This window comes from Brassica oleracea, chromosome C5 (assembly GCF_000695525.1).
Source record: "Brassica oleracea var. oleracea cultivar TO1000 chromosome C5, BOL, whole genome shotgun sequence".
Lineage (NCBI taxonomy): Eukaryota > Viridiplantae > Streptophyta > Magnoliopsida > Brassicales > Brassicaceae > Brassica > Brassica oleracea.
Window position 1 is genome coordinate 34,802,559 of NC_027752.1, and position 10,358 is coordinate 34,812,916.

At 47.3% G+C, this 10,358-nt stretch overlaps 1 protein-coding gene across 1 annotated transcript; it reads left to right on the forward strand.

Annotated features, from left to right (window-relative positions):
* The first annotated feature begins 244 nt into the window (after positions 1-244).
* LOC106345097 lies at positions 245-2,118 on the forward strand. Its single transcript, XM_013784356.1, has 4 exons — positions 245-629; positions 851-1,333; positions 1,481-1,842; positions 1,933-2,118. The coding sequence occupies exons 1-4, from the start codon at positions 245-247 to the stop codon at positions 2,116-2,118; spliced, it is 1,416 nt and encodes a 471-aa protein (XP_013639810.1).
* Positions 2,119-10,358: the final 8,240 nt, after the last annotated feature.

Here is a 10,358-nt window from a genome sequence, read left to right on the forward strand (position 1 = left end):
TCAAAAGACACCCAACGACCAGCTAGCTGCTTTGGTCGCAGCACTCACCGCTCAAGACGGCCAAATGAGCCGTCCACAGATGATATGCCGTCGCCTATTCAACACAAACCCTACGGCGACGGGTGCTGACCACATCTCAGATGACTCGGAACCTAACGAAACCCTTCCCGTCGATGCTCAACAAATAGGACCAGATCTCGCAACCATACGCGATATCGCCGAGTTCAAACTCAGCTTTTAGCAAATGAGCTCGAAGATCCATCACGCTACCAGCACGGCTCCACAAATCGAGAGTGTACTCGCCGCGACCTCGCGAACCCCTTTTACTAGCGCACTAACCAATGTGCAACTCAGGAAGATAGAGAAGCTGCGCCTACCAGAGTACAAGCCCGGCGGAGACCCGGTGGAACACATGACGGTTTTTAATATCGCGATGGCACGGGCTCGACTCTCCGATGAAGAAAGGGACGCAGGCTACTGTCAACTGTTCGTCGAGAATCTCTACAAGCAAGCCCTGACCTGGTTCTCCCAACTAGAGGAGAACTCAATCGGAAGCTTCCGAGACTTATCAGTGGCTTTCCTCAAGACGTACATTATGTTCACAAAGCGCAGTGCACCGCTTCTAGCCTGTGGAACCTCAACCAAACCAAAGATCAGAGCCTCCGCGACTACATGGAGAAGTTCAAAGCAGTAGTCTCGAGGATTGCAATCCCCGACGACATCGCTATCGACGCCCCGAGAAACACATTGTGGTTCCGCCCTTAGTTCCGAGAAGATCTATACCAAAATCCAACCACCTCGCTCCAAGACGCTATCGCTCGTTCTCACAACTTCATCCGAATGGAAAAAGATAAAAATGCAATCATCAGCAAGATGAACGCGGCGAAAACGCCAGCGACTAAAAATGCCGACACCCGAGCAGAACCGCGGCAGCATGCCCCTCGCGACAAGAACAGCCGTAAAGACGGTTACATGTACATCGTCAACGAGAACAACGTACTGATTTCGACCATGGTAGTCCGAGGAGAAGGGTGGAATAAATGGGTAAGAGAGCTCGACTCATCTGGCCAACCAACTGATACTGTCTGCGCGACTCAACCTGCAGTGGCAGCAGGTCCGACGGCAGGCCCTTCCAGAACAGTCGATCTCTCCAAACATTGCAAATATCACGACGTCAAAGGGCATGATACGACGGAGTGTAAATCATTCTATGCGCACTATCTCTCATCTCTCGCCAGCGGCGACTTCAAATTCGAGCCCCTAAAAGCTAAGCCCAAAAAGGGAAAAAGCTGGAGCAAGAATAAAGAAAGAAGAGCCCAACGCAAAGCTACCGGCAAAGGCCGACAAAACAAAACGTAGCAGCGAAACGAAGAAAAGGCCCCAAAGGACGACGGTGAAGGCGACTCCTCTGCTGACGAATAACAACCGGCTAACCGCAGGCGCATAGAGGTTATACTTTCTCAACAAACCTTATCGTCAGACGACGAGAACGACGACGCGCCTATACCCGGAGATCTGAGAGATGTTCTCAAACGAAAGCTTATGTCCAAGGACGACAACAGCTCCGAAAATACTGATCTCCGGCTAACGCTGAACGCAAGGAAGTCCCAGCGTACCTCGACCGGTGGTGCTGATCCCAAAGGGCATCCGAGACGTCTCAGCGGTGATCTTCGAGACAAACTCAACGCCAGCGTGTGCGATCTTCGCGTTCTCCTCAACAGCTCGAAGCCCACAGATCTCCGTAGACGGTTGGAACAAAATAAGACGCCAGCCAACCCTACGCTGTCGCAAAACGATGACAACGCATCTGCTGACCTACGCGCCCTTTTAAACTCCAAGCGAGTAAAAACAAAACAATGACTAAACTTCATTATGGGCGGTTCTCCTCCCTGTGGAAATTCTGTTCGCTCTGTCAAGGATTACCGCCGGCAGGTTGCGACTTTGCAAAGGTGGCCCACTAGACCACCAAATCATCCTCCGATAACCTTTTCGCCTGATGACATCGCCGGGATTCACGCCCCCCACAATGATCATCTTCTTGTCGTTCTCGGAATTGGAGAGTATGACATCACGAAAGTACTTATCGTTACGGGAAGCTCCGTAGGTCTCATCTTCTGAGGAACGCTGCAAAAGATGGGAGTGGACCTCGACGACATTAAGGCATCATCCAGAACATTAACCGGCTTCAATGGATCTTCCGAAACAATACTAGGGACGATCCGTCTTCTGGTACGCGCATGCGGTGTTACTCGAACAGTCAAGTTCGCTGTTGTAAGCACGAAGGCACCATATCATGCGATACTTGGAACCCCGTGGATACACTCGATGCAAGCAATCCCGTCCATTTACCACCAATGCATCAAGTTTCCCGGTAAGGACGGCGCAAATAAAACGTTGCGATTAGATCAGAAGGCCGCTCGAGACCTATTGATCGCCACTGTTAAACTCCAACATTCTTCTCTACCTGTCAACTCTGTCTCTCCCCCGATCTCCAAAGTTTGTCCCTAGAAAGACGAAGTTCTTGAGTTGCCCATCGACGACACGGACCCGAACCGAATGGCACGAATCGGTGCATATCTATCTGAGGATATGCAGCGGTCGATCCTCGACTTCCTCAAGGAGAATGTATCTACGTTCGCATGGTCCATGGCGGACATGAAAGGAATTGATCCAGCGATAACAATGCATGAGCTTAATGTCGACCCAACCTTCAAGCCCATTCGACAAAAGAGACGAAAGCTTGGTCCTGACAGGTCTAAAGCCGTGAACGAAGAGGTCGAACGGCTACTCGGTGCCGGCTCAATCGCTGAGGTACGTTACCCTGAGTGGTTAGCAAACCCAGTGGTGGTCAAGAAGAAGAACGGGAAGTGGCGCGTCTGCGTTGACTTCACCGACCTAAATAAAGCCTGCCCAAAGGACAGCTTCCCTCTTCCCAATATTGACCGTCTAGTCGCATCCACTGACAGAAATGAGATGCTCACGTTCAGGGATGCTTTCTCCGGATACAATCAGATCATGATGCACCCTGATGATCGCGAGAAAACAGCCTTTATCACAGATAGGGGAACCTACTGCTATAAGGTCATGTCGTTCGGCTTAAAGAACGCAGGGGCAACTTACCAACAACTCGTGAACAGAATGTTCACAGATAAGCTGGGCGACACCATGGAAGTATACATTGATGACATGCTTGTTAAGTCACTACACGCCGCCGATCACCTCCGCCATCTACGAGATTGCTTCGGAACTCTCAACAAGTACGGCATGAAATTAAATCCGGCGAAGTGCACCTTCGGAGTTTCCTCAGGTGAATTCCTCGGTTACATCGTAACACAACGAGGAATCAAACCCAACCTAAAGCAGATCTAAGCGATCCTGAACCTCCCAAGTCAAAAAAATAGTAGAGAAGTCCAACGGCTCACGGGTCGGATTGCTGCACTTAATCGGTTCATCTCTCTATCTACCGACAAATGTTTACCATTCTACAATCTCTTATGCGGGAATAAAATTTTTATCTGGGACGAGAAGTGCGAAGAAGCATTTGCTCAACTCAAACAATACCTGACTACACCGCCTGTACTCGTCAAGCCGGATGTCGGGGACGTTCTATCCCTCTACGTCGCGGTATCCCCCGCAGCAGTCAGCAGTGTTCTAATAAATGAAGACCGCGGCGAGCAAAAACCAATCTTCTACACAAGCAGGCGTATGACAGGCCCAGAAACGCGATACCCAACTCTAGAGAAGATGGCGCTGGCCGTCGTCGAAGCGGCAAGAAAGCTCTGCCCGTATTTTCAGTCACATTCGGTGGAGGTACTGACTGATCAGCCCCTCCGAACAATTCTCCAGAACACCAACATGCCCGGAAGACTAACGAAGTGGGCTATCGAACTCGGTGAGCTTGATATCACTTACAAGAACCGAACGGCAGAAAAGTCCCAAGTCCTTACGGATTTCTTAGTTGAGCTGGCTCCGGAACTGGAGCAAGACCTCACACTCCTGAACCCATACTGGACCCTTCATGTTAACGGATCTTAAACCAACAAGGGCGCAAGGGCCAGGGTCCAGTTACAGTCCCCGACCGGAGAATTGATCAGACAGTCTTTTAGCTTCGGCTTCCTAGCGTCGAACAACGGCGCAGAATATGAATCATTGATCGCCGGACTCCGCTTAGCCAAAGCTGTCAAGGCCAAACGTCTAAGCGCCTACTGCGACTCACAGCTGGTCGCCAGTTAGTTCAGCGGCGACTACGACGTCCGCAACGGCCGAATGGATGCTTACCTCAAGATAGTCACAGGGTTAACAGCAGAGTTCGAATTTTTCAAACTCATCAAAGTCCCCAGAGGAGAGAACGTCTGCGCCGACGCCCTGGCAGCCCTTGGCAGCAAGCTTCGAGACCAGGTTAAACGAACACCGTGGCCAAGTATTGATACCTCAACCGACCAAACGGTCACCGTGGCCCCGATCACCGACCGCGGGACTAGTCACCAGACCACCACGACAGACATCGAAGGGTTTGACCCCGACTGGAGGACGGAGTTCATCGACTATCTTAGCAGGGGAGAACTCCCAGCTGAGAAATGGGCTGCACGCCGACTAAAAACATGCAGTGCCCATTACGTCGTCTTAGATGATGAACTCCATCGATGGACCGCGAGTAAAGTACTCCTCAAGTGCATTCATGGCGACGAAACTGTAAGAGTTATGGCCGAAACACAAGAGGGCGCCGGAGGCAACCATTTAGGCGGACGAGCCTTGGCAATCAAAGTGAGAGGCCTAGGCTTCTTCTGGCCGACGATGAACTCAGACTGCGAGTCCTATGCTAGACGTTGCGACAAATGCCAACAGCACGCACCAAGTATCCACTGTCCGACTGAAATGTTACGCACGACAACAGCACCATATCCATTCATACGATGGGCAATGGACATCATAGGACCGCTTCCCAGTTCCCGACAACGACGTTTTGTTCCAGTCCTCACTGACTACTTCACGAAGTGGATCGAAGCTGAAGCCTTCGCTCAAGTCACGGACAAAGAAGTCCGCGCCTTCGTATGGAAGAACATTATCTGCCGTCACGGTCTACCTTATGAAATTGTTACTGATAACGGATCACAGTTCATGTCAGACAACTTCAAAGAATTCTGCAGCAAATGGCACATCCGATTAAGCCCTTCCACCCCACGCTAACCGCAAGGAAATGGCCAGGCGGAATCCTCCAACAAGCTTATCATTGACGGCATCAAGAAACATCTAGATCTGAAGAAAGGACATTGGCCCGATGAACTCGACGGAGTCCTGTGGAGTCACCGCACGACACCAAGAGGTTTGACTAAATCAACACCTTTCTCCCATGCATACGGTGTCGAGGCTATGGCCCCTGCAGAGGTCAACGTTACAGGCCTCCGACGTTCGAAGATGCCCCAGTACATAGAACTCAACAAGGAAATGCTGCTCGACGCCCTCGGCGAGATCGAAGGGAACAAGCTCTGCTCCGGATCCAAAACTATCAGCATCAAATAGAGAGCTACTACAACAAAAAGGTCCGGGCCAAACCCCTCGAACTCGGTGACCTCGTCATGCGCAAAGAGTTCGAGAACACTAAGGAACTCAACGCCGGCAAACTCGGGGCAAGGTGGGAAGGACCCTACAAAATCGTCAAAGTCGTCAAACCAGGCGTCTACCGGCTTGAAACATCACGCGGAGAAGAAGTGCCTCGAGCATGAAACTTAATGCACTTGCGACGTTTCTACTCGTAGAAAGGTCGAATCAAAAAAAAAAAACCGAGTAGATGCACCTCCGCGGTCACTTCCACTCAACCGAGTAAATGTGCTTCAAACAGCCACTTTTACTCGGGTAAAACGAACTACAAATGGCTTGATCTTCAACCGAGGTACATAGGCAGCCTTAACCGGTCCAGCTGTAACAACACGAAAGTCCAAAGTTTGTTTCAGTCTCAATCGACTAACGAGTGATCGATGAACCCCGCTTGTCGTAAGACGATCATTGCATCAAGTGATTTCCGTACCGCCAACAGGCAGTACGCGGACACTCACATCCCACTACTCAGCTATGTCCTGATTAGACATCTAGCTGAAGGACCCAACGGTCGTCAGTCACCTATTCCCCAAATGCATTAACCGACCAAAAAGAGCGAAATCTATCCCCTTTTTTAGACTGACGAGTAAAGGATTAGCTACCCAAAACTCGACTGTCATTTGAAAAACGGATAAAAGAAACTTTCCCTCTTAAATTCGGTCTCTCGTCTTTCGGAATTGAATAGCGTCTTTAGACATTATCTCAACCGAAACACGACGAGGACAGGCAAAAGTCCCTTAGCGGCTTGTTTGGTTATCTATTTGCAAAAATTAAAGATCAAGGACCTATCGTTTCTAAGCAAACATCCTACGAGACTTTCAGGCAAATTTTGATTTTTTAGACACTGCAAATACAGATGAAAGAAAACAACAACACACGAACCAAAAGTTTGCTTAAACAGCAACTCGCCGATAAGGTAGAAATGTATCTAAACATACAAAAAAAGGGTCGACCAGGACCACAAACACAAAAAATAATAATACAACACAGATGGAGGGTCAAGCAGCGGAATCCTAATCATTTCCGTTCCCAGTCTGGACACTCGGAGCAGGATGATCCTGGGGGTCTTCGGCCGCAGAAACAGTTGGACCCTCAACTTGAGCAGGAAGATCCACACCTAAGGACGGGATGCTCGAAGTACTCCCTTTCCCGACCTCGCTCGTTACCTCCTCCACGTTCGGTCTCAGTGATGACGTCTTCTTACCTCAATCGCTTTCCCCCTCCTCGTCCTCTCGCCTTTCGGAAGAAATGTTGGAGACGAGAACATGGTCTTCAGGACCTACGTTCTCAGTCACCCCTTCCTGGATTAAGATGTCACCCGTCTCATGGTTCTCTTTCTCAGGACTCTTCTCCTCCGTAGCCGCGACCCGTTCCGTGGGGGCAGATATGACGTCTACCGCTAACTCTCCGGACTGGTCCTCAACGACTTCGCGTGAAGTAATGAGCTGGGAAGCCGACTCCGACCCAATCTAGCCAACGTTCGACCCATACGGGTCAAGCGTCGCCATAAACTCCTCGCTAACAAACTTAGAAGGAAGGTTGAGTAGGGACAAAGTAAAGTCGCTCTCGGAAAGCGGGTCAAGGCGAAGTCTAGCAACCTCAGCCTGGTGAAGCTTCTCCTGCTCTATGAAAATGTTTATCATTTCCTTCGGGATCTCCGTCCCATTGTCCCTTATCACCTCGAGGAATTTTCTTGTTCCCGAGGCCTGTCCATACAGATTCTTGGCTTTCTCGAAGGCGTCAAGGCGAGCTAAGTGGTCTCTCACCCGACCGAAGCAACGAGTAGACTTGTCTGCCATGGCAGTTTGAACGTTGACCCTCTCGCGAGTAACTTCCTGGATTCGAGAGTCCCTTAAACGCTGCCTCTCCTTGACCAGCGTCTCAACAACAGCATCCCTCTCTTCTTCAAGCTCCGCCTTCTCCTTCTCAAGGGCAGCAGCAGCTGCTCTAGACGAGTCTTCTCGCGCCTAAGCTCCTTCTTCGCAAGTCGATCAGATTTCAGCTTGCCTTCGAGTTCTTCGAACTTGGCTCGAAGAACTTCTTTTTCCTCAGTCGCCTTGTCGTTAGCCTTCTTGTTCTCAGCCCACAACCTCTCAATCGCGCTCAGCCTGGTCCGCGCAAGTTTCTCCGCCGCGCCTAATTGTATCATCGTCTGCTTCAGGGCGCTGTCATACTTCTCGACGAGATAATTCATACTCCCGTTGATGTGGTCATCAGATCAGCAACTGAACCGGAGGTCAACCCAAAGCCCTACTCAACAAGCCAAGGCGCCAAGCAGAACACATGTGCACTAAAAATGCCGTATCTTACAAACCAGGAGGGTTTAAGTCACGAGACAAATTTTAATGGACTCTACACTCAAGAAGGAGTCCAGTCCATTCTGAATCAGTCCAAAATATTCACGGAGCAAGACGTTATGAATTTTACAAGTCAGAGGTTTTTCAGCCCGTCCATCTGCGAGTACCCGACTTTAGAAGGAGATTTAAGCTCAAGTAAGGAGCGGCCTGAAGCAAATCCCATAATAGGAGTCAAGAGGAGTTAATCAGATTTTCAGAAAGCCCAAGATCAGGAGAAATGGCCCCGGAATTATGAAGTTAAGATCCAATCTCCAAAACCGGTCAATCCAGTTCTACACTGGTCTCAATTGGAAGCTACCCGGTTCAATCAGCTTCAAACAAGACATTGGCGACCAGGAGATCATTTCAACCAATCAGGAGATATTCTAGGAGTCCAGGAGGAGTTCTTCAAGTTCATACCATGCACCAGCAACCATTGGATCAGGAGGATCCTCATTTATTCAAACCTGCCTTATTTGGAGCAAACCAACATTAATGTCCAACAGCTCTTTTTTCTTCAGATCAGGCACGAGATCGGAACCTATCAAGCACCCAGGAAGGTCCCAATGAAGCTCTCTTATCCATTAAAATCGTCCAGGTTCAAGAATAATCAAGTTTCTCACTTAGAGCCAAAATCCCATAAAAGGCTCCAACGGCTAGTTTTTCCATTTTGTTACTTTGCTTGATTTGTTTCATTTTCTATTTGTTTTAGAACGTTAGGACCATTGTCTCTGAGCCATATATAAGCTCCTAGACGTCCATTGTAAAAAGCACCTTGTCTTTTGATTCAAGTTTTGTTTCTGCATTTGTTTTTGTGTTCTTGCTGTTCATCCTGTTAAAAGCCACGAAAAAGAAAACAAAAATTTGTCTTTGATTCATTAAAAATCGAAAATCCCAAAAGAATAGTGTTTGTTTCCTTTTTGTTTTGTTTCCATAATCAAAATCCCATAAAAGTTGCTGTTTTGAATTTATTTCCTTTTCATTTGCATCCATAAACTTAAAATCCAAAATAAATCATCCTAGTTATTGTTTCATATCATATTTAGTCTTTCATTTCGTGATTGCATCAGAAATGAAAAATAAAATATTTTTAAGCTTTAGTTTATATCATTTGCATATTTAATTGTTGCATTTCATCCAAAGAAAATTCAAAAAAAAAAAAAAATTCAGCATTAGTTTCTTTCCATATTTTCTTTTCATTTGTGTTAATTGTCATTTATTATTGTTTCATTTCGAGATTTGCATTAAGAAAACCAAAAGAAAAATCATTTTGCATAATTTATTTCATTTCGGTTCAACATTGCTTAATTTCTCGATTTAGTTTTAATTAGCTTGCATTTTGGTTCTTATTCTGATCCAACCATAAATTCTCTATTCTTCACTTGGTCTTTGTTATTGCTTGCAGGAAGAGATGGAAGAATTAGCACAAAGCCAAGCTTTATTGGCCTCTCAAAAACAACTGTTGGCTGCTATGAAGGGTGTACAAGATCAGATTTCTCAGCTGGAGAAAAGAAACAAGGCACAAGGCCAACGACCACAGCAAGGAGAAAGAAGATTTGGAGATGCACTAGATGCTGGCTATGTTGAGCCCAAGCCACCAGATCCTTCATGGATCACCAAACACCAAACTTCTTATACTCATGAATACTCAAATAATTCTTATCATGATTATAACTCTGCTGATGATGTTAATATTTATTCTTTTTCAGGAAGTAGTTGGTCAAGTGAGTATCTAACATGGGAAAGAACCATGGATGATTGGTTTACATACTATGGCGTGCCAAAGAAGGAGAGGCTAGCTCATGCCATCAAGCAACTTTCCGGAAAAACTTACTCATGGTGGAAAAGAGTAGATAAGACACATGGTAAAAGTCCAGAAGAGGTTGTCACCAACTGGGAAGATCTTAAAGATGTCATGATCAGGAAATATGTGTCATCACGTCCCTCACCAGAAGTCAGAGAAAGATACCCAAGAAGGTTTTCAAGCCATGGGTATAAAGAGGCAAAGAGAAGAGTACCAAAAGAAGGCCATAGAAGCTTGTTCCATCAAGACCAGATTCGGCCAGACAAGAGGTCCACGGTTTTCTATGATCAATACCAACCTTATGAGGTCCCAAAGTCCATGGAGAAGAACCTTTTCAGCCCAGACACATTGGCTAGACACAAAGAAAAATCAGACAAACCAATTCTTCAAGGAAAGGCCAAGGTAAGTCCTATACTTGATAAATTTGTTTATAAATCATCTCCCACTGGTATGAGTCACTTGTCTTTGTCCAAGAATGTTAAGACAGGTCCTGAGGTCCAGAAAGATGCGAACTCAACATCCTTGTTGGAATCAAAAGCTGTCCATGACTTAAGGAATAAAGAGATTCCAAGCCCAAAGAAAGAAGAGACAACAAGCCAATGTAAGTCTTCTAACTCTAAAAA